Source organism: Eptatretus burgeri, chromosome 6, assembly GCF_056783735.1.
Source record: "Eptatretus burgeri isolate ZD-2024b chromosome 6, Ebu_testis_v1, whole genome shotgun sequence".
Classification (NCBI taxonomy): Eukaryota; Metazoa; Chordata; class Myxini; order Myxiniformes; family Myxinidae; genus Eptatretus; species Eptatretus burgeri.
The window spans coordinates 59,919,702-59,945,208 of NC_140966.1; the positions used below are offsets into that span (position 1 = coordinate 59,919,702).

General features: G+C 42.5%; 1 protein-coding gene across 2 annotated transcripts in view; it reads right to left on the bottom strand.

Annotated features, from left to right (window-relative positions):
* Positions 1–15,803, bottom strand: part of LOC147024893 (protein patched homolog 2-like) — a 66,592-nt gene extending 50,789 nt beyond the window's left edge. The window contains exons 1-3 of one of the 2 annotated variants that reach the window (XM_085885257.1): positions 14,690–14,841; positions 14,252–14,477; positions 13,811–14,003 (exon numbers count right to left, since the gene is read on the bottom strand). In XM_085885257.1, coding sequence (XP_085741383.1) covers positions 13,811–14,003; positions 14,252–14,305 — 247 coding nt within the window. In that variant the 5' untranslated portion in view covers positions 14,306–14,477; positions 14,690–14,841. Of the gene's footprint in view, positions 1–13,810; positions 14,004–14,251; positions 14,478–14,689; positions 14,842–15,784 lie in introns of those variants that run through there. The other variant, XM_085885258.1, reaches the window with a different exon arrangement.
* Positions 15,804–25,507: the final 9,704 nt, after the last annotated feature.

Genomic DNA, 25,507 nt, shown 5'->3' on the forward strand with positions numbered 1-25,507 from the left:
GCTTGTCTGTCTGTCTTTCTGTCTCTCCAGAGCATAACTCCGTGGACTTTGATCCGATCTTGATGAAACTTGGTTATGTGTTCGATATCAATGTCTAGTTGTGTTTTCCTGGATGAGGGCTTGCTACGTCCATTGTGGGTGGAGCCACGCCCCAAAAATAGCCATTTTTAGGGGGTAGTCGGATTAAAAATCTATCTTCTCCTCGGGGAATTGACTGAATGGAATGGGTTCTTCAGTATTTGAATAGCAAAATGAATTATCTAAAACTTGTCGTTGTCCGATTTTTCATTTCCGTCCCAAGGTCAAGGTCACAAGGTCAAAAGCTTAGAAAATTGCGAATTTTGACATAAAAATCATATGACCGCCCAAACTTTGAGAGCTGGGATGACAATATTTTTATGCATAATCTTGAGCTCATTCTCCAACTAAAATCTTGAAACCATTTTGCTCTATCTCGAACACCTTTCCCGTGGCGCCCCCTTTAAGTTTGTTTTTATGCCGATTTCATCAAAGTATGGATAATCTGAGGAGTGTGAAATGCCATATAGCCTATATGACATTATATTGTTCCTAGAATGTTCCAGAGGAAGTTTTGCACCTAAGGTCATAATCATTGACCTTTGACCTTTAAAGGCCACAAAGGTTAAATTTACAAAGGTTAAATTTTCAAAGTTGTGGGAATCAAACCGGGTTTTCGACCTTCTTCGACGAACTCACTCCAATAAGCTATAGCACGTATCCTGTTTCCTTATTTTAATGTCCACAACATTGTTTTGTGACCTTTAAAGGTAATTCAAAGGTCAAATTTTGAAAGTTGTTGAACGAAACCGGGTTTTGGACATTTTGCAGCTAATAACCGGTCACTCGTACTACATCATGTTGATCATTTTTATAACTTGGTGAAACATTATCACATTGTCTCATCCTTGACTTCTGAAACAATCGACATCGTCAAATACCGCTCGTGAACCATCGTCGTCTTCAGACTTGTATTTCGTGAATCACTCAACTTTGAATATGCTGCTACTTCTCTCTAATGTTGCTTCATGTTCATGTTGCTCTTCTTAATGTTGCTTAATGTTGCTACTTCTCAACTTCATGTTGCTCTCATTACAGCCTCTCCGTTCTCGACTGCCTCTTTTCTGGTGTTACTCCCCCAGCTCTTTGAGACCTTCACTCCTCACCCCTCCAGGATGCCAACAGCATTCTTCTATTAACTATCTCTTTGTGAACTTTTCAAAATCCAAGCTTACTGCTCATCTCCCTTCCTGTGTTTTTCCTTGCTCCCACCTGTGGAATAAATTCCCTGAGTCAGTATAGTCCCATTCTTCCCTCTGGGGCTTCAAGACAGTAATATACCACCATCATGTCCTCTTTCTTCCCTCCTCATGATCATCCCTCTAAAGATTTTTTTTTTACCCCGTTAACTCCACCCATGCACATCTTTTTACTTGGAGGCTACGACACCCTATTTCCTTCACTCTCCTCTTCTCTCCTCTTTTCCCATTCATTCACTTACCCACTTGTTTGTGTCCGTTTATTTCCTCATCATCCCACTCACTGTAAGTATATTATTCTTTGATAATTCGTTACCTTATTCTTCCATACGCCTATAGTTTGCATGGAAAAAGGACAAGGACGTAAGGAGAGACCAGTGTGCTTTGACGTGAACCATAATCCTTACTATAATTCACAGATCGGTGTGTGTGTGTGTGTGTGTGTGTGTGTGTGTGTGTGTGTGTGTGTGTGTGTGTGTGTGTGTGTATGTGTGTGTTTGTGTGTGTTTGTCACGCTACTCTTCCTCCAGTTCTGGGCCGATTACATCCAGACTTGCAACATAGGATCAGCATGACCCCAGTTAATGTATAGGGGAGTTTTTATCTTTGCCGGTGGTCTTGGGGGGAGAGAGGAGAGGAGGATGCAAGTTCTCTATGTTAATGTGTATCGTGTAGCGCCACCTCCAGGTGGGGGAGGATATTACAAGTCTCCACCATTTACAGTGCAGTATTCCTGTCCCTATACTACCTTTTACAGTGTGGAGAGGTGTTTTGAATTAGAAGCAGTAGGTATGTTTTTGCTTCATGCACATAACCCGGGTTATTTATTTTTTCCTATACAGTGCTGTCAGTTACCTATACACCACCCAAATAAAGGTACGTGTCAGAAGAACGTGTTGCATGCTTGGAACAAGATCGCCCGCAGGGCAGGTACTCTATTTGTAACATTATATAATACACTATAGGGAAAAACTGCCACATTGTCCGGTTTTATAAAAGCAAATAAAAATCCAAAGTGCTGATTGGGGTAAAAACCTGTAAGATCAAATGATGGTGAGTCAGTATCTAAGATGGCACAAATAGCTAAGATCTGGAGATAATATTGGAAATAAAATATGAAGTAGAGTGTCACTAAGTGAATAATTTGATCCTGAATGGTTTCGATTGACACCCAATCAAAACCCCAAAATAACAAGAACAAGAAGAACAAAAAAGAAAAAGAATATGGTGAAGAAGAGAAGCAGAAAATTTTAAAGGAAGAAGAAGATGAAGAAAAAGAAGAAGAAGCTATCGATCTCTTTTCTGTGTTTCCAAAGACGAAGCCCCGTTACATACCACATGATGGAAAGTTGAGTTCAACTGAGAAGTGAGAATCTGACTTTAAATTTGGACTATGGTTTAAAAAAAAAAAGTCTGGACCTGCAAGACATAATAGAATGGATGAGGCAAACTTGATGAGAGTTTAGATTCATGTTTGTTTATCTTGGCTTCCCCGAAGCAAACATCACAGCGACCCACAGTTTGCCGAAAACAAATGTGAACTACAAAGAGTTTGTGTTTGAAGTGAACCAGGTTCGTGTTCTAATTTACACACACACACACACACACACACACACACACACACACACACACACACACACACACACACACACACACACACACACACACACACACACACACACACACACACACACACACACACACACACACACACACACACACCTCGAGGTACATATGCTTGACCCAATAGGTTGAGTATGACGGGGAAAGATACGTTGGTATTTGGCATTTCCTCCGTAAGCAGAAAGTAATGTCTTAACCTGATGAGCAATGTTATCATGAAGTTTTGGAATCCTGGTCCAGATTTTGCCATGGCAATGTAACGGTCACATTGGACACTTTAGATGTTGGACCTGGGCTTGCCAATCACAATTACCAATCGTGTTTCTGTATGCCTTCAAAAGGATACACGAATGGTTTGATTCTGGGGAAAGAATGGAAAAATTCATCTCATGTCACTTCCAGGCAGCTGTTCTTGCAGTTTATGTTTCAGACTGAACAATATATTGATGCAGCAAAGGGAAGGAATCACTTATCGAGGATAGATGTATGTACTTGTGTGAAATAAGGTGGCAAGTTGGTCTTGCCCACAAACCAAATCGTGCCCAGACTATTGTATTTACGACAAGGATGTTCTGGTCAAAGTGTTTCTTCATGCCTTCCCCATACCCATGTGAAACCAATGGAAGAGACATCACATGACACAATCAACCTAATTTGATCTCTGGTTCAGACACGGCACATTCTATTGGATAAATAAGTTACAATTAGTCGGCTAAGTGGTGTATACTATTTCTGAAGGGTAATACGAACATCTGCCAATAGTCAGCAACACCAAGGAATCCGGCTGTACTTTACAGGAGTCAGGTACATCCTTGGTCGTTGGATTGTACACAAACAAATGATCACTCCTACAACTACCGAGGTGATTCGATGTCTCCGTAATTCACCATGAAGCACAATTGCCTTATCATGGTGCTACGATAAATTGGTCTTCAAGTAAGTTTTTGTTTTTTTTCTCTACCTTGTTTCTGTGTAGTAAACAATTTGTGACTCGTGACATCTTCTTAAAAGACTAATGGCCTGCTGATGAAATATCCAAAACCTTTCAGCCATAAGGTGAAGGAATAATATATGGACTGCCAAAGCCATAATGATGCAGATCATCATGATGCTATCAATGAAAAGAAAATAATCATAGCCCAATTATTTTTAGCCCACATGAGTTGGCACACTGAAGCTACAGGCTAATGCAGCTCGTTAACCTTGTTAAAAAGAAAACAGGTTCCCGACCCAGATGTGAGGTCATACTAGCTCTCCCCTCCTGGGAGCCTAAAGGTCAGTGGTTCAAATCCTGTTCACCTCCCATTGGGACAGATTTGACCACCCATCCAGCAAGAGGAGCAACCAGCCGAAGACTAGCGGCAACCTCTCGGGGATGATACAGCCAGTGTGTGGGATATGTTGTTCCATCATTCATGTTGCGGTGTCAACAACAACAAAAAAGTGAATTTTTTTTTCTGGGCAAGCTTAATGAGCATTAATTGTGTCACAAATTGTCTGAAATATATCTTATGCATCATGCAGTCAATGCTCCAATTATGCACATTATCCTTACGGATGTCAATGTAACACCCTTGCTCTCGACTGCTCCAACACGACAAAAACGTGCTCTGAAATGTAGTGTCACAAGTGCACAGCAGCAAAAGACACTTTTTTTTTTCCTACATTTATACCCACGCCAATGAAATCCAAAAATTTTAAGCAACCTGGAATGCTCGCTACATTGCAACTTCTAAAGCTAATAATATTGTATGTCACGGATGTGTAGTGATTTGGCCTAACATGATTCGGGAAAAAAGGCTAGGTAGGCAGTTGGCATAACATTCAAATGTTTGGTCTCAAAACCAAGAAGAAGGCCACAGTGCATGTGAATGACCTCGTGCACAACTCGTGACCCTTGACGGTATAAGAGATCTCGAGAACATATACAGCCACTATAGAACATCAAGCAGCAGCCTTTACGTGTAAGGCCTCTCACATTAGGCCTTGTGATGGTGACAGTATAAGGCCATCTTGGTCATCACCCTAGTTACGGTTTAAGAACAAGAAAGCACATTAAAACGGCAGGGTGGCCAAGAAAGAATGTCTGAGAACTACAAAATTGCATTGAGACTTGCCGGTCTGAATTTCCGGAAGCCCGAGGCAGCAGTGGGCACAGCTTGGACGTCAGGACAAGGCCACCTCGGAGGGCCACAGGCGGCCAAGTGACAAGCACACAGCGCTGCCAGACATACCAGGAGGATGATGAAAGGAGCACCCATTATTCTAACATCTGTGAACGCTCAGTGCTGTTTTCGCTGCTGCTCGCGTCTTTCACTTGCAAATGCGCAAGATTTCCCCCCCCCCTTCTCTCTCTCTCTCTCTCTCTCTCTCTCTCTCTCCCTCTCTCTCTCTCTCTCTCTCTCTCTCTCTCTCTCTCTCTCTCTCTCTCTCTCTCTCTCTCTCTCTCTCCCCCCTCCAATTTCTCCCTCCCCTCCATCCTTCTTTCTCCCGTTCTCTCCATCTCTCTCATCTTGGGCATCATCTCGCTCTCCAAGTCTACATATATATCTCTATCTCTCTCTCTCTCCCTCTCCCTCTCCCCCCTCTCTCTCTCTCTCTCTCTCCCTCTCCCTCTCCCCCCCCTCTCTCTCTCTCTCTCTCTCTCCCTCTTTTCAGTGCACCCACATCCTCCTCCCCCCCTTTCTTTTCTCCAATACAAGTGTCCTAGCCTCTTGCCGACTCTCCTCTCCTTGCTAGCGCTCTTCCAACAATAACACTGACAAAGGACATTGTGAGGCCTTCACAAGGCCGAAAATGGCTGAGGGACGTTGCAAGAGACCGATTGCTATAAATCTCAGTTTGGGAGGGCAAAGAAGAAGAGGGGAGGATGGATGAACAAGGAAAAGAGCCTTCTGACCACCAGAATGGAAAGTTTCCCAGCTCGGGCCTTCAGATTACGACACTTCAAATTCACGGAGAGATTTATTAAATGACTGTTACACCACCCACACTAGCATCTCACTTCTTTCACTCTCATCCTCCACAGCATCTAAAATTGGCATTTTAATTTTTTTCTGAACAAATTCCCATTGACGTACAGAAATATATTACACCAAACAACCGTGGCTCAATGATGAAGAAACTGAATTGACATGCCAGAGTGCTTTTTTTATTCTGGCTAAAGGAAGTAGTTTTAAGGATTTGAATTTGAAGTTTGTGGAATTTAAAGAGAACTACAGTAGGCATGCCAAGCTACTCATCACTTTGCTGAGTGTTTAATTGAATGAAAGCATATTGTACTTCACAAACATATTGCATGTCTATCAGTTAATCTCAATGAGGATGTAAAATGAGGTGAAACACACGAAAAATTGATCTGTTATAACATGTAGTTGTTATTGTTGTTGTTGTCAGTAGGGAATGTGGTTGTTGTCGTTTGTGTGCTCCTTTTGTATGCTATTATATTTATTTATATTGCTTTGAGAAGTAATACTGTGTATAATTTTGTGTGCTCTTTCTGTTTCCTTATAAACTCTAAATGCTTCCTGCTGTCATAGAATAATAAGTGCTACCATTGGAACCACTACCTGAAGCTCCCATTCCTGAATCTTCTTCCTCAATTCTTGAAAGAGGGGCTTTTAAACGAGGCATCTTTGTGATTAAACGGACATTCATTTTTCTTCCAAGGAAATACATTATTATCTTTCGAAGGGTACCATTTTCAGCTCGCCTGTTCGAAGAACAGAGAGCTATAGCGATACCCCCAGCGTGAGTGTCAGCGTGAGCGTGAGCGTGAGAATGTTAAAGTTTTTGGTGCAAGTTATTTCCTTTCTGATGTTTTTATCTACCGCACTATTTTTACTGATTACAATATACAAATATTGTAATATATTGCTTTAAAATTATTTGGATCAGACTTCACTGCAATGCTTTATAAAAAATATTATTAGACTAGTCTTTTAAAAACGAAAAACGATAAATGTATAAACAGGCGAGCATTGGGTGGCTTTGACACCACTCTGGTTATTATTCTACGAGACGACCCGTGAACCCGTTAGGTTCCCGTTGTGACAGCGGTTGATAAAAAAAAATCATTTCGACAAAAAGAAAAAAGAAAAAAAAGATAGCTCCAGCGAACTATACTGCTGAGGTTGTTTGCATTGATCAAATAATCCCGGAGAGTACTTGACTGAATCGGGAATTGATTTTTTTTATAATTTTTTTCGTTGCCCGATTTGAACGAAACTTGATATTGCGCGTCAATGTGAAAAAAAAGATGGAGAAAAGAAAGTCGAAGAAATTATTTTGCGTCATCTTCTAAACACAATTTTATTTATTCATGAACACTGAATTATTAGATCAAAATGGCAATGTTTATTTTATGCTTAAAAATAAATCGTTCTTTGTCGATACTAAATGTTTGAGATTTTAAAATAAATTATTTCAAGGAGAAAAAAGATAGCTCCAGCAAACTATACCACTGAAGTTGTTTGCATTGATCAAATTCTCCCGAAGGGTACTTGACTGAATCGAGAATTGATTTTTTAATATTTTTTTTCGTTTCCCGATTTGAATGAAACTTGATACTGCACACCACAGGGGAATGGTGAGTAAGGTGGCACTAAAGGTTTTGCGCTATCATGTTCCGTTTTGGCTGTATTTCAGGAACATACATATATACATACATACATACATACATACATACATACATACATACATACATGTACATACAAGATGAGAGCTTTAGTAATATATAGATGACAGCAGGAACTGCTGCATTGAAGTTAAGCTTCTTCTTCTTCATTTGGGGAAAGACAGGCTTTGAGAACAGGAATCAAATAGATTAAATGGACACTCATTTTTATTCCAAGTAAATCAATTATTTGCTTTCCGAACCAAGTGAGATCAATTATTAGCTTTCTGAACCAAGTCAGATCGACTATTTGCCTTCCAAACCAAGTAAATCAATTATTAGCTTTCCAAACCAAGTCAATCGATTATGAGCTTTCCAAAACAAGTAAATTGATTATGAGCTTTCCAAACCAAGTCAATCGATTATTCACTTTCTGAACCAAGTAAATTGATCATGAGCTTTCCAAACCAAGTAAATTGAATATTAGCTTACCAAACCAAGTAAATCGATTATTAGCTTTCCAAACCAAGTAAATTGAATATTAGCTTACCAAACCAAGTAAATCGATTATTAGCTTTCCCAATCAAGTAAAGTGATAATTAGCTTTGCAAGCCAAGTAAATTGATGATTAGCTTTCCAAATAAAGTCAATTGATTATTAGCCTTCCAAACCAAGTAAATCGATTATTAGCTTTCCAAGCCAAGTAAATTGATTATTAGTTTTACAAACCAAGTAAACTGATTATTAGCTTTCCAAGCCAAGTAAATTGATTATTAACTTTCCAAACCAAGTAAATTGATAATTAGCTTTCCAAACCAAGTAAATCGATTGTTAGTTTTCCAAACCAAGTAAATCGATTGTTAGTTTTCCAAACCAAGTAAATCGATTATTAGCTTTCCAAATCAAGTAAATTGATTGTTAGCTTTCCAAATCAAGTAAATCAATTATTAGCTTTCCAAACCAAGTAAATCAATCATTAGCTTTCCAAATCATGTAAATTGATAATCATCTTTCCAAACCAAGTAAATTGATTATTCGCTTTCCAAATCAAGTAAATTGATTGTTAGCTTTCCAAACCAAGTAAATAAATCATTAGCTTTCCAAATCAAGTAAATTGATAATCATCTTTCCAAACCAAGTAAATCGATTATTAGCTTTCCAAATCAAGTAAATTGATTTTTAACTTTCCAAACCAAGTAAATCGATGATCAGCTTTCCAAACCAAGTAAATTCATTATTAGCTTTCCAAACCAAGTTCATCGATTATTAGCTTTCGGAACTAAGTAAGATCGATTTTCGCTTTCCAAACAAAGTAATTTGATTATGATTAGCTTTCTAAACAAAGTAAATTGATTACTATTAGCTTTCCAAACCAAGTAAATTGATTTTTGCTTTCCAAACCAAGTAAATCAATAATTAGCTTTCCAAACCAAGTAAATCGATTATTAGCTTTCCAAAGCCAAGTAAATCAATAATTAGCTTTCCAAACCAAGTAAATCGATTATTATCTTTCCAAAACCAAGTAAATTGATTTTTAACTTTCCAAACCAAGTAAATCGATTATCACCTTTCCAAACAAAGTAAATTAATTATTAGCTTTTCAAACCAAGTTCATCGATTATTAGCTTTCCAAAACCAAGTAAATTTAATATTAGCTTTCCAAACCAAGTCAATTGATTATTAGCTTTCCAAACCAAGTATATTGATTATGAGCTTTCCAAACCAAGTAAATCGATTATTCACTTTCTGAACCAAGTAAATTGATCATTAGCTTTCCAAACCAAGTAAATTGAATATTAGCTTACCAAACAAAGTAAATTGATCATTAGCTTTCCAAACCAAATAAATTGAATATTAGCTTACCGAACCAAGTAAATCGATTATTAGCTTTCCAAACCAAGTAAATTGAATATTAGCTTACCAAACCAAGTAAATCGATTATTAGCTTTCCAAATCAAGTAAATTGATTGTTAGCTTTCCAAATCAAGTAAATTGATTGTTAGCTTTCCAAACCAAGTAAATCAATTATAAGCTTTCCAAATCAAGTAAATTGATAATCATCTTTCCAAACCAAGTAAATCGATTATTAGCTTTCCAAATCAAGTAAATTGATTGTTAGCTTTCCAAACCAAGTAAATCAATTATAAGCTTTCCAAATCAAGTAAATTGATAATCATCTTTCCAAACCAAGTAAATCAATCATAGGCTTTCCAAATCAAGTAAATTGATAATCATCTTTCCCAACCAAGTGAATCGATTATTAGCTTTCCAAATCAAGTAAATTGATAATCATCTTTCCCAACCAAGTGAATCGATTATTAGCTTTCCAAATCAAGTAAATTGATAATCATCTTTCCAAACCAAGTGAATCGATTATTAGCTTTCCAAACCAAGTAAATCAATATTAGCTTTCCAAATCAAGTAAATTGATAATCATCTTTCCAAACCAAGTGAATCAATTATTAGCTTTCCAAACCAAGTAAATCGATTATTAGCTTTCCAAACCAAGTAAATCGATTATTAGCTTTCCAAATCAAGTAAGTTGATTGCTAGCTTTCCAAACCAAGGAAATCGATTATTAGCTTTCCAAACCAAGTAAAATTAATAATTAGCTTTCCAACGGTATCATTTTTATTATTCTACGACAGCAGGAAACCCTTTAGAATGAAACGTGATACACGGATGGACGGATCATCGTTCTCTTTTTTAGTAATAGATTACAATGTCGTCATCACAACTGTCAGTAAAAAACAAACGTGCTCATTAAAGACATTAAAAAGGGGGTAATCTACCTGCACCTCCTGGCTTGGCCAACGTGTGACACCAGTGTATAAAATGGGTGACCCCTAATGCCTTTAAGAAGGCTGAAGTGGGCACTGAAATACTACCTACAAAAAGCTCACCAAACCGAAATCCTCCAAACCAAATGGGATTAAAAACAAATAACCCGGTCATCATTGCATAGCTGAGCTCTACCACCAAGAAAGACAATCCAATCACAACTCAAGCCATAACCTAAGCATACCAATCCTTCGAAAGCTAATGAAGCCAGATTGCTCACCATCAGTGGCAATGGTGTTCTGTATGTTTTGTAGAATTTTTTTTTTTTAATAACGAGTACGCTATGCAAACATCCATGCACCGAGCAGTTTATACACAACATTCAGTAAAGGATGCAGCTGCTGGCGAGAGGAGCGATGGATTTCAAGGCCACGGGATCGGGTGCAAAACCCAACACAGCAATCCAAATGATAGGTGTTGATTCTTAAAAGCATAGCCACGGTTTGTACGGCAAGGAAGAAAATTCCAAGCCATGAACCTTTGCTTTTTCAGAGCAATTTGCTCCCACGTTTAATCCCCCTAACCACTTCTTAGCACGGACAGCCGACATGCTGCATTTAATATCATGCTCTCACGTCATCTTTAATTATGTGCCCTTTGCCGGCGTGTTATTTTCCAGGTTCACTCGATGTTTTCCTAATTATTTTTCAACTGCCTTTTGGCCTAATCCAATTTGCCAACTCCATAAAGTGCCTGCGTGGAATGGAATAACCCGTTAGCACAGCACAAGCCATTTGTTGAAAGTGATCTCTCGTATCGTACTTGAGAAATAAACATTTCGGATTGGCCTGTTTGGCTTTCCTAACTGAGAAGTTAACTTATGGTTTTGGGGTCCCCAGTCCAAATCCCACATGCTGTGATGATTTTTCACATTGTCTATTGAAGACCTTGTATTGTGTGTTAAAGGATTTCTCCTAATCTCCTTGTTCTACAAATAATATATGATCAAGCTCCTCGATAAGCCTTCTATGACTGTCAACAAGGAAAAACAAACTCACAATTGAGAATTTTTTTTTTTGCTTTATGATAGCTGCAAATATATTCAGTCACATGACATCATGCAAGTAACCTAACATTTGCACATATGGTACTTATCTTATTTGAAGGCTAACAGGATGGCCTAGACTCGAGTTATGCATCCTCGATTCTCAGCTATCTCTCCTGGGTTTGAATCCCGACCGAGCTATAAACTGTCATCCCAGTGTTTCACAGGTAGGGTGATTCATCAATGTGTGTGCCGTCCCTTGGATGGACATTAATCAGGCGTCCCTTCTGTCGGCATTAGTTGATGGACGTAAAATATCTTACGGTGTCCTTCTTGAAGAGTAGGTGAGCTGTCGCCGGCACCCTGAAAAAATTTCAAATCCCTGCCCTAACTACTGCTAGGAGAGGGATGGCAAACTGCCCTGCATGAGCCTTGGCCAGTAAACTGCTTCGACAGAAGTGACGCTCTTTAACACAGAGTATGGAACATCGGATTGGATCTTATTTGAAGGATGTCACAACAGGAATCCAAGGGTCTGAAGAATGTCAGGAGCTATTTAGCAGTAATCATGGTATCAGAGACGAGACAAGAAAATGTTTACCAAAATGATGAATTAATTATACCAATGAAGACATTTGGTATGTATTTCTATATGGAAACCATTGCAGGCAGCTACCGAAGTGCGGTCATTTTCAGCTCATGACGGGTTCACGTTGGAAATTCATCGTGATGTCTTCCAGAGGTTGAAATCACAGAAAAACTGTCAGCGGGAGATAAGCCGGACCTGCTTCCACTCGAGCTGCGTGCTCGCAATTACATATCATGAGCTTTGCGAGGACACCCAGATATAGCATCTCATCACGAGAACAATGGGAGTCAAAATGGCAAATGAAGATCATCATCAATGGTTCACCAAAGATGTCCTCCATGGTCCGATGAACGAATGAAACAGTGCAGTTACGACGAGGACCTTTCAAATGGTGCACCCAGTATGACAGACCGCCGTGGCGGTGCCTCGCCCTGGTTCAGTTGACTTGCCTGCAGCACCATTGAAACCTCAATACAAAGCCAGAAGGCATCTCATAAAAACCTAGGGGGTCTTGGCGCACCAATCAACTCCTGAACGACTCTTCACATATTTATCCCTTTATCATAAAAACCTGTTTTCAAAATAATCCTAACAACACAACAAATTGTATACTGCAGTGATTTGGTGTTTAAAATCAAATGCCACAAGTGCCAGTTTTAAAACGGAATTTCGTAAAGGTCATCGCAAAAAAAAACAAGAATATCTGCTGCTTGTCGGTTTAGATGACGTCACAGCGTGGAAGATAACCGATAAAGACATTTCAAGTCTTGCAAGAGCAGATGTTCATTCAGCGCAGTCCTGCTCCATATATGTTAACCTCCCTCACCCGACCCCCACCACCCAAACATGTTACGCAGCGTAGTTCCGTATCTTCTTTATTCCACCTCACCGTAGTCTAACTCATGGTTCTTAACGTGATTTCCACCAGTTTTGTTTCGATACGTCCTCCACCAGGTCCATCACAAACATCTGGCCATGGTGCGGTGGGTGACCCTTCGCACCAAGTCTGACTTGCTACCGAGTACGTTAGACCTTCCAATTCACGAGAGAGAAAAAAAGGTTAATGGAATCATTTTTTGGGGCGGTCCCTCCGTTTGTGGATCATCATGCACCCCTGTTATATTCACAACAGATCCTGCGGTTTAACCCATACCCGACACAAGGCATGTATTTAATCATCTAACACCGTCACAGCGTGCTCACTATGAACAACGGTAAACTCGCTCGCTCTTCATGTCCTGTGCTCCTTTTGTGCTCCCTTCGGACTCGGCCTCTCCCCGCCAGCCCCGGCACTGCCCGCCTTGGCAGCCATAAGGACCACACACAGTGCGGGAAAAAAGGTACGGGGAGGGAGTGAGTGACGGGAGAGGGCGTGGTGCAGCAGGAGAGGGGCGTGGCAAAGCAGTGGAGGAGGCGTGTCATCGTGGCGTTTCTTGAGAACACAGCCCCCTCTTCTTCCCAAGATCCTTGCAGGGATGACAGCGAAGAAAGTCCACCGAGACGTGGTAGACACGCAAAAAATACTCGGTATGAATGCGGAATGCCAACACCGAATAAACTTTTGTCCACAACTGAAAATAAAACTCGTTCGACAGACCATACCCAACACGTGCGACTGGGGACGCTCTACATGCACTCCATGTGCGACCGAGGACCCTCAACACGCACTGGCTGAAGGTCCTCCATGGGTCCATATATACTACTGTTACGTTGATGCATAACGATAACCCGAACCACTTAGACCATGGTCGAACTTTAACACCCGGAGTAAAACTCTTGGCGAGGTTAACACAGGTCATGTCAATGGTCTTCAGAACCAAATTATACAAGCACCACCAACTGGACAAGCGTGCTGTGCGGCGCTTAGAGATACCACTCACCCTGCACCCAGAGCACTTCCAGGTCGGTCTGCAAGTGGGCGAGGCGCAGACCCGCGGCCAATGCCCCAAGAGCCAAAACACCTCCCAAAAGCACCTTGCCAGGGTTTTGGTGAATGCGACATCCGAGCGCGAAGAGCCAGTCCTCAACGTGCGCCCGGAGTCGCCGCACGGTCCCATTTCCCACAGCTTGGCCCTGCGAGAGATCGACACGTGTGAAGGAAGATCTCGGGGACTCGTCACAGATAGGCTCGGAATAAATAAATAAACAAAATAACAAATGAACGAAAGCGGCAGAAAGTTTGAAGTGAAGGTTCCATCCATGAATTGGTATGATGTGAACTTTTGTGAATATTTACATCTGGGTGGACTAGAGACCCACAAAGTGTGTACAAAAATGAACCGTGACTACCGAACATCTGCCAAGTCGGCTTGGGGACCTACCCTGGCGAGGTGCGACGCCTCCGTACTCTCACCAACCGGCAGCCCTGGAGGCATGTTGCGGAGCGAGCGGAAAGCCCGGGGCGCTGCGCTCCACGCGCACTCGGTCCCATTCACGTTGCCCGACGACGATGAGCTGGAGAGTGAGGGAACGAGTCGGAGGACAGGAACTCGGTGCAATTGGGGAATCCCCTAAGCGGGCCGGCGGGCAGCCCTACGGCCAGGCATCCTGCACGCACGGAGGGAATGGAGCTCACAACATGCCGGAAGGAGCGGAGCCTTCATTTGGCGGACGAGTTTAAAACCCGGTGGAGTTTCCCTCCTCCCCGCGGGGAACCCCTCCCTTCCCCCTTCTGCACTCTCAATATCCCCCCACCCCCCCCCCCACACACAACCCCCACGCGCGCTCTCCCCCCACAAGCTAACGCCCCCATTTCCTACCTTGCTCCGATCGCTGTGCACATCACCAGCCTCGAGGCTGCACTCAGTGCACTCAGTGCTCTCTCTCTCTCTCTCTCTCTCTCTCTCTCTCTCTCTCTCTCTCTCTCTCTCTCTCTCTCTCTCTCTCTCTCTCTCTCACTCTCTCACTCTCTCTCACTCTCTCACTCTCTCACTCTCTCTCTCTCTCACTCTCTCACTCTCTCCCCGTCTCCTTCTCTTTCTCACTCTCTCCCTCTCTCTCTCTCTCTCTCTCTCTCTCTCTCTCTCTCTCTCTCTCTCTCTCTCTCTCTCTCTCTCTCTCTCTCTCTCTCTCTCTCTCTCTCTCTCTCTCTCTCTCTCTCTCTTTCTCTCTCTCTCTCTCTCTCTCACTCTCTCTCTCTCTCTCTCTCTCTCTCTCTCTCTCTCTCTCTCTCTCTCTCTGTCTCTCTCTCTGTCTCTGTCTCTCTCTCTCTCTCTCTCTCTCTCTCTCTCTCTCTCTCTCTCTCTCTCTCTCTCTCTCTCTCTCTCTCTCTCGCTCTCTCTCTCTTTCTCTCTCTCTCTCTCTCTCTCTCTCACACTTTCGCTCTCTCTCTCTCTCACTCACGCGCACTCTCTCTCTCTCTCTCTCTCTCTCTCTCTCTCTCTCTCTCTCTCTCTCTCTCTCTCTCTCTCTCTCTCTCTCTCTCTCTCTCTCTCTCTCTCTCTCTCTCTCCCTCTCTTTCTCACTCTCTCTCTCTCACTCTCTTTCTTTCTCACTCTCTCTCTCTCTCTCTCTCTCTCTCTCTCTCTCTCTCTCTCTCTCTCTCTCTCTTTCTCACTCTCTCTCTCACTCTCCCTCTCTTTCTCACTCTTTCTCTCTTTCTCACTCTCTCTCTCTCACTCTCCCTCTCTTTCTCACTCTCTCACACTCTTTCTCTCTTTCTTTCTCACTCACTCTCTCTTTCTTTCTCTCTCTCTCTCTCTCTCTCTCTCTCTCTCTCTCTCTCTCTCTCTCTCTCTCTCTCTCTCTCTCTCTCTCTCTCTCTCTCTCTCTCTCTCTCTTTCTCTCTCTCTATCTCTCTCTATCTCAATCTCCTCTGACTCTCCACTCTCTCACACCAGCGCAGCGCTCACAACCTCACTGAGCACCTTCACCACCACCACGACCACCTTTCCCTTCTCCTCCTCCTCCTCATTTCCTATTGGCCGATGTGAGAGCAAATGACTCGCCAAACACGGCTCATTATTACCGGCCGGGCCACCCACGTCGTGAGCCAAGCCTCCGCGGAGCGTGGGTGGCCGCGGGGAGGGGGGGGGGAAGATTGAGGGAAATGAGGGTTTTAGTGTTTGAGTAAAGGCTGGAGGTTGGTGGGAGGTGAGAATCCTGTGGAAATGTGACGGAAATTCGTCTCCACACGGACTCGAGACGCCTCGAAATGACCGTTTTCCATCATCTCTCAGATCGCGGTGTTTGCGCCCCGTGGTCCCCGGAGCCCGGATCCCCCACGTGTTGTTCTAGTTGTCGTCTCGCAAGCAACACCAACACCGCCCCCTTTCGGTCAACGCAGGACCGACGCCATTTGGAGCGGCTCATGATGACCACGCAGGTTCCCATCGTGAAACGGAGATATTTTAAAGAATATTCAGTGGTTGAAAACGAACAACTTGTATCAATCAAACGCGACGATCTCCGCTCGATATGGGCCGTGATCCCGTCGCTCAAACGCCAAACATAAAATCTTTCACCTCGGACATTTAATACTGTCATTGTCCCCGTGATGATAACTCCATATTCACCGATTATTACAAATGCTGCCGAAAATATGGTGCAGGAATACCATAGTCATCCCTTGGAGGTACAATATGGTGCAGGAATACCATAGTCCCCTTGGAGGTACAATATGGTGCAGGAATACTATAATCATCCCTTGGAGGTACAACATGGTGCAGGAATACCATAGTCATCCCTTGGAGGTACAATATGGTGCAGGAATACTATAATCATCCCTTGGAGGTACAACATGGTGCAGGAATACCATAGTCATCCCTTGGAGGTACAATATGGTGCAGGAATACTATAATCATCCCTTGGAGGTACAACATGGTGCAGGAATACCATAGTCATCCCTTGGAGGTACAATATGGTGCAGGAATACCATAGTCCCCTTGGAGGTACAATATGGTGCAGGAATACCATAATCATCCCTTGGAGGTACAACATGGTGCAGGAATACCATAGTCATCCCTTGGAGGTACAACATGGTGCAGGAATACCATAGTCATCCCTTGGAGGTACAATATGGTGCAGGAATACCATAGTCCCCTTGGAGGTACAATATGGTGCAGGAATACCATAGTCATCCCTTGGAGGTACAACATGGTGCAGGAATACCATAGTCATCCCTTGGAGGTACAATATGGTGCAGGAATACCATAATCATCCCTTGGAGGTACAACATGGTGCAGGAATACCATAATCATCCTTTGGAGGTACAACATGGTGCAGGAATACCATAGTCATCCCTTGGAGGTACAATATAGTGCAGGAATACCATAGTCATCCCTTGGAGGTACAACATGGTGCAGGAATACCATAGTCATCCCTTGGAGGTACAATATAGTGCAGGAATACCATAGTCATCCCTTGGAGGTACAACATGGTGCAGGAATACCATAGTCATCCCTTGGAGGTACAACATGGTGCAGGAATACCATAGTCATCCCTTGGAGGTACAATATAGTGCAGGAATACCATAGTCATCCCTTGGAGGTACAACATGGTGCAGGAATACCATAGTCATCCCTTGGAGGTACAACATGGTGCAGGAATACCATAGTCATCCCTTGGAGGTACAATATGGTGCAGGAATACCATAGTCATCCCTTGGAGGTACAATATGGTGCAGGAATACCATAATCATCCCTTGGAGGTGCAATCTGGTACACGAATACCATAATCATCCCTTTGATGTACACAGGTATGTTTGAATCAAGACTCTATACACAATACCATACATCATGAGTAACATGTGACATGCAACTACTACTACTGCAATTACTACTACAACTACTACTATTACTACTACTACTAATAATAATAATAATAACGACTACTCTAATGGTCTAATTATTCCCACCTTCTTGTGTGGTCAGCCGGTGAAGGTTTTTAGCCCAAGCCTTTCACGAACCAGTTGGGCAGGCCTGACGTTCGACTGAAAATGATTTGGGCAGGAATTTTAAACTGTCAGACAGTTCAGGTTGGTGGCGATAATTCGCTTCCTCTTCGCGAAAGACACCGTGGGGCATGGGATGTGCAACGTTCACCAACGAATGCTAGCAGACAGGATACCCGGCTTAAAATGCACTCGAGGGGCGGTGCTCCTTTGTGATGAAACGCCCTGCATGTGAAGGAGTAAAACATGAACACACGGAGTAAAAGTCTTCATGGTGAGGTTACACAGGTCACGTCGATGATGTTCAGAGCAAATTATACAAGCACCACCACCATCTGCGCGTTACCTGTGCACCATCATGTCTGCTTCTGCTGTTCATATTATTATCCATCGCTATCAATCATTTACCAAGATGTACGGCTTCCAAGATGTCTCTCATTTCCCTGTAGAAGCTCAGGGGACCTCCACGACGGTTATAGATCAGGAAGTTCCTCCGATACATCCATAGCAAGGAATAAAGCCAGGATACCGACCGAAAGGATTATTCGTGTGTAAGATATCGTGGGATCTTTTTTAACGTTCGCGTTGCAGACGGGATAGCCGGCTTAAAGAGAAGCTCATCTTCGTGAAGGGCTACAGTCGGTCTGCGTCAACGGACAAGTTATACAATGTAGTTTTCTCAACCGAAAGCCGACAAGACTATATGTTAACCGCCGTGAGAAGTAAAATGTAGGAGAACGTGATCCACGATGCTGAAATCCCACGATGTGGGCGTACTCCATGATGCGTGCCCCCCTTCCTGCTGAAACTGCTGCACGTGCTCCGATTCCAATGGGAATCGAAACCAGAATCACACACAGCGTGACCCAGCAATATATAGGGTGTCCCAAAAAAATATACAACTTTTAAAATGCTTCGTTTGATCCTAAAAAAGCAGTAATTTTGTCACTAATGCGTCATTTCTTGTTGCAGAGACCCTGAAGTTTATTGTGATACCAGGCAAGCACCAGAAAAATGCCAAGACTGACCGTACAACAACCGACGAAAATTGTTGAACTTTGGCACCAGACGAAAAGTGTCATACAGGTGCAGCGTCTTTACTCGAGACATTTCGGTATCCACTTGCGCCATGCACCGAACTTTCGGACAATAAAGTGCATCATCGTAAAGTTTACCAATGTGGGAACCATCTGTGACCTTCACAAGGGTCACAGTGGTCGGAAGAGGACAGGTCGTAGTGAAGAAAATGTGGAAATGGTGAGACAGGCGGCCGTTCAGAGTCCAAAAAAAAAACGATTCGACGACTTTCTGCCGAGACAAACATTCATAAGAGCACCGTTCAGAGGATCCTTCGCCAAGACATTCATGCCTTTCAATACAAAATTCAAACGGAAACGGTGCTTACTGATCAACAGAAACGCAAACGACGAGACTTTGCAAATTGGTTCTCAGGAAAGTTGGAGGAAGATGCAGACTTCCTCAAAAAACTTCACATGACGGACGAATGCCATGCTCACTTGTCCGGGGAGGTAAACAAGCAAAACTTTCGGTACTGGGGAACTGAAAATCCTGGTAATGCATCGACTGAACTGGTGCCTCGATCTGTTCTCAAAGTCACCATGTGGGTGGCGGTTGGTTGGTCTGGGATAATTGGTCCATACTTCTTTGAAGATGACCAGGGACGCACTTGCACGGTAAACCAGTGGAACTATCGCGAAATGATTCAGGAATTCTATCTGCCTGAGCTATGTACTCAGGCCCGTAGGAGAAACAACCTGATCCAGATGAGAACCCAGTGGTCCAGCAAGATGGGACACCGCCCCATACAGCCAGGGAAACAAGGCGTTTTCTCAACCAACATTTTGAGGGCCGCTTTATCTCCCTCTACGAAGACGTTGAGTGGCCACCGTATTCCCCTGACCTTACTCCTCCAGACTTCTTCTTGTGGGGGTATCTCAAGGACAGGATCTATGGAAACCCTAGGCCTCAGACTCTTGATCAGCTGAAGGAAAACATCCACCGAGAAATCCAGAACATTCCTCAGGAAACGTTTCCCAAAGTGATGGAGAACATGACAACGCGTTTGCAGGCAGTTATCGGACAACGTGGAGCCTACGTCGAACATGTGGTCCAAAAGAAAACAAAAGAAAACGACAAAAGAAATTTAAATTTTGGTGGCAATTTTGACGTTGGTACAATAAACTGCAACCTTTCAGCTTTCTATCTAGCCATATATCTTTTTTTTTAAATATATGTTATGACCATCCTCTTTGCAGATGAAAAGTTGTATATTTTTTTGGGACACCCTGTATTGTCATCCCGGTGCTTCACAGGCAAGCTAATTCATCAATGTGTGTGCCGTCACTTGGATGGACGTTAAACTAGGCGTCCCATCTCCCGCTGCCAGTATTCCTTGGTTAAAGATCCCACGTTGTCCTTCGCAAAGGGGAAGAGAGCTGTCACCGGAACCCTGAACAATTGAAATTCCCGTCTTAACTACTTTGTCGAATGTCATGCCTGCCAGCTGGTTCGTGAAAGACTTGGGTGAAAACTCCCCCCACCCACTCCTTGGCCAGCCCCACAAGACGAATAATTGTGGACATCAAAGAAACAAGGACACAACTTGTACCTGGAGGGGTGGGAGAGTAGTTTATGGGAATATTGAGCAAGAGTCTGTGTTTCAGTGTCAGTGTGTGTGTGTGTGTGTGTCTGTGTGTGTCTGTGTCTGTGTGTGTGTGTGTCTCCTCCGTAACTCCAAAACCATGAAACCGAGCAGCCCAAGGCTTTGCAGGCATACCAAAGGAACTCCAAGGGAGTGGGTTACATTGCGATACGATTCAACTCAAACTGCGAATAATTTTCGATTTTTCCCCAAATATGCCGAGTCGATGCGTCCTTGGTGGTTGTAGTAATACAAACCGAGATGGTCTCATGTTACACCAATGGCCGAAAGATCCGAAGTTTGCCGGAAATTGGACGACGTTTGTCCGAAGTATCCCAGTAAGGATCGGGCCTACAAAATGTTCGCTTTTGTGCTCAGAACATTTTACAGAGCACTGTTATGAAACAACAGAGATAGCGAGAGTTTGTGGTTATCTGCCACGATTGAGAGAGGATGCCATCCCCACGATGAAGCAGAAGAAATACCCGTCGCTCGAAGCTGTAACACCATCTCTACCCAGCTATTAGCACATGTACATGGGCGATTTGAATGGTGACTCAAACACCTGTGTTGCCCTGCCAATGACCAATCTCACCTCACTAGATGCGTTGGCTAACACCGCCGTCATCTTGCCATACGCATCTGAAGAGCTCGAAAACCTCGATTTCAGTTTCTCGGATACCATTGCATCAACTCTGAGAACCAAGAAATTACCATCCAAGGAAAATTTGAATTCAGTAAAATCAGCATTCAAGAAAAGAGAGAGAATGAGGGTTTGAATATCTGAAATGTCTACGTAGTTTGTACGTCTGTGTGTCCACTGGGGTGGGCCATTGACACAAGACAGCACAGACACGGCACGGACATGATGTTGGACATTGACACACCACGACACATCACGACAGCACAGACCTGACACGGCACGACCATGGACATGAATGAGGTACTAGGAAAGTTTGAAACGGGACAATCCAATAACATATAGGACACCTGGTCAGCCTGCAACGGTGAGACAAAGCATTCATCACCAATTTTGTTGGCAGTGTCCGAGTGTGCCTGGGCGGTGTCGACTGTCGGGCGATGACAGGTATTTCTGCTGGACTAATATAACTGATTTATCAATTAACACAAAAGCCCTTCTAAACCGTCAAATTTACGGAAAAACAAAACCTTTCAATCTGCAGTGAACATGCGACCAGAATTTTCATATTCACAAACACCTCCATTCTCACCATTTTCGTCTACTCGCATCAGGCTCAAAACGATGTGGCTCCATAATTTCCCTGAAAGTGCTTCCATCACTAATTTTGTGTCCAATAGTTTATTCAACATCCCACTGAGCAGTTTCAAACTTCAGAGAACCTTCAGAGATGCGAATGACGGTGGAATCAGTATTAGAATCCGAGCTCAAAATATGCTGTTTCTCTATGTAAGCCATCATTCGGATCAGGGAGACTTCAAGATGTGACGTCACTGACGAAATCGAAAATCGACACTTTAGGGATCTTTTCGACACTTTGGGATTGGCAAAAAGATTTCAATTTTTTTCCCCCTTCAACTTAGACCATGATTCATGATTTTCAATGGTTTTCAGGAAAAAAGAAAATTTGTGTTTGGATTGCCCTTTAACGGCTTACCTTGATGAAAGGCTTATCCTTGGTCAGCTCAACTTCACCTCGCAACGGTCTTCGCTGTCATTTAGATTCAACCTACTAAAAATACTTTGCCCTGATAACACGATATCCTCTCACAGACTAATTAAAGTATATAATCGAAATATAATTTTGGTTTTGAGGATCGGATCTCGTGGACGAAATAAGTGTCGAAATCTGGAGTGAAATCTGAAAATTTAAAGAAATTACCGATTCTTATAACTAAGCGTATCATCTTATAAGCTTTAATCAAGGTTGTCCGTCCTCCTTCTCCATATTTATACAAGAAAATGTGAAATTGCCAAAGCATTAAACTTATCTTTTTCTCCTGCTTTTTTTTTTCCCAAAGCATAACTTCATTGAGTGCAACAAAACTAATTAAGCAGGCGAAGGCTCCCGTGGCGTGAGCAGTGGGCATAGCATCTGCCGCTCCATTCTCCATGTGGACATCCCCGGAGTTAGGAAGGCAACATAAATTAGAGGATTAGAATCAGTAAAGTAATGGGATAAGTGAACTATGAGTTCAAGAGAGAATTAAAAATGTTTCCAGTGACTACAAAGCAATGAATCACCACACCACGGCAGGATGGCCAAGAGGTGTGCACACTCACTCTAAACTGTCTAGCCTGGGTTTGAATTGTTTCACCTTTTTGTACAATCTGCTTTCATTTAGGATGTTATTTCATTTCGTTCGGAGCTTGGAGCGATGTTATCTTCTATGTCAAGGCGAATGAGACGTTTGTTTGTGACGCTAATCCTCTGAGCTTCCATGGTTAATCACCACAAAACTTTATAGGATCACACTTTTAAGTGGTGAAGCTGCTTCAATATTTGGCTCTGTCCTTCTTTCCATCCACCCATCCATCCATCCGTCCATCAGAATTGAAGAAGAACCCTTCTACCCCACCATGTTTTATTCTAAAAGGTTATAAAGTGTAATGATAAAGTGTAATTATAAAGTGTAATGCTCAACGGTAATTCTGATGGGTTCTAAAGGGTAATTCTAATGGGTTCTAAAGGGTAATTCTGATGGGTTCTGAAGGGTAATTCTAATGGGTTCTTAAGGGTAATTCCAATGGGTTCTAAAGGGCAATTCTAATGGGTTCTAAAGGGTAATTCTAATGGGTTCTTAAGGGTAATTCCATTGGGTTGTAAAGGGTAATTCCGATGGGTTCTAAAGGGTAATTCTAATGGGTTCTTAAGGGTAATTCTAATGGGTTCTTAAGGGTAATTCTAAAGGGTAATTCTAATGGGTTCTTAAGGGTAATTCTAATGGGTTCTTAAGGGTAATTCTAATGGGTTCTTAAGTGTAATTCCAATGGGTTCTAAAGGGTAATTCCAATGGGTTCTAAAGGGTAATTCTAATGAGATCTAAAGGGTAATTCTAATGGGTTCTAAAGGGTAATTCTAATGGGTTATTAAGGGTAATTCCAATGGGTTCTAAAGGGTAATTCTAATGGGTTCTAAAGGGTAATTCTAATGGGTGTCATTTGTTTCTCGGCTTTGCCTATTTCATTTTAAAAATTCCAATCTGAACCGCTCCTTCCGACGTTGGGAAGTAAGTTGGGTAAGAGTTGGATAAGAATTTGTTCAGAGCTTGGTCAGTTTGGTGAGTTCAGTAAGAGTTGGGTGAGTGTTACTTCAGAGTTTGGCAGGAGTTTGGTAAGAATTTGGTGAGAGTTTGGTGAGAGTTCAGTAAGAATTTGGGAAAAGCTTGATATGAATTTAGTAAAAGTTTGGTAAGTTTGGGTAAGAGTTTGGTAAGTTTGTACGACTTTGTTAAGAGCTTGATAAGAGTTGAGTTAGAGTTTGGTAAGTTCGAGAAAAGTTTGTTAAGAGTTGCATAAAAGTTTGGTTAGTGTTTGATGAGAATTAAGAAAGAGTTTGGTAAAAGTTGGTTAAGAGTTTGGTCAGTTAGGTAAAGGCGCTGTCATACCTTGACGATTTAGCCAGTGCATGCCGACTTATGAAAAATTTGTCTAAAATGCTGGCACACGTCAAATATGTTATGGGTAAGTTTTGTATACGTTAAGAGCACGCTGAAAAGCACTGCCATACGTCGTAGTACGCTGGCTTTCATCGTTGTACTTTGCGGTTGTCCTCAAATTTAAGCATGCTTGAAATTTTTCGACGTATGCCAGCGTATGACTCACACGTTCCGCTACGCTGGCCATAAGTTGTAGGCACGTTATGCGATCGTTGACACATATCGACACACGTTACTTGTAAGTTACTTATAAGTCGAAACACGTCGGGTAATGATTAGCGTACCTGAAACTTATTTATAACCTATGAGTAACGTGTTGTAGGCACGTTACGCGATCGTTGACACACGTCGAGGCACGTTACTTGTAAGTTACTCATAAGTTGAAACACGTCGAGGTAATACTTAGCGTACCCAAAACTTATTTCTAACCTATGAGTAACGTGCTTTGAACCTATGTGTAACGTACCTCCAACGCATATTGACGTATGTAGACGTATTTGATTGACGTCTTCCAGACGACCACAGAACTTACTGAACGTGTTTCTAATTTACAGCTACCGTATAATGGCGTATTGGCAGCGTTGAAAAAAACCCCCAAAAAAAACAACAATAACTTCCGATATTTCGTCATGTGCTGTTACGTCACGCCCGATTGCCTCTTCAGTTTGCTCGTCTTATTCTTAGTTCCTCCTCTGTGAATATTTTCTGCTTGAGGATATTGTCATGTCGACGTTGAAACTTAAAAGCAAATATCCGAATATATTTTAAAATTCGTGATAGACTAAAAAGAACAAACAACAACAAAAAAACAACAACAACAACTTCAGTTATTTTGTCACGTGCCTTCACGGAGCCAAGGAGAAAAAAAGAAAATGTGCCTTGACGGAGAAAATAAGTTTCGGGTATGCTAAACATTACCTCAACGTGTTTTGACTTATGAGTAACTTACAAGGAACTTGTGTCGACTTGTGTCAACGATCGCATATCGTGCCTACAACTTATTCCCAGCGTCACGGAACGTGTGAGCCATACGACGAGTACGTCGTAAAATTTTCAGCATGCTTGAAATTTCACGACGTACTAGATGTACCACGAAATATGACAGCGTACTTCATCGTTTTTCAGCGTGCTCTTAACGTATACACAACTTACCCATACTGTATTCGACGTGTGCCAGCTTGGTTCGGCAAATTTTTCATACGTCAGCATACGCTGGCTAAATCATCAAGGTGTGACTGCGTGGTTGACACTCAATTTTTAGGCGGTTATGATTTAAATCGGCGTGTGGCAGGATTTTAACAGGCTTCGCCACGAGTTCGTCGGCGATACGCTGCCACGCTATGCCTAAGTTAAACTATCGTTGGGCATAGGTTGTGAACGCCGACA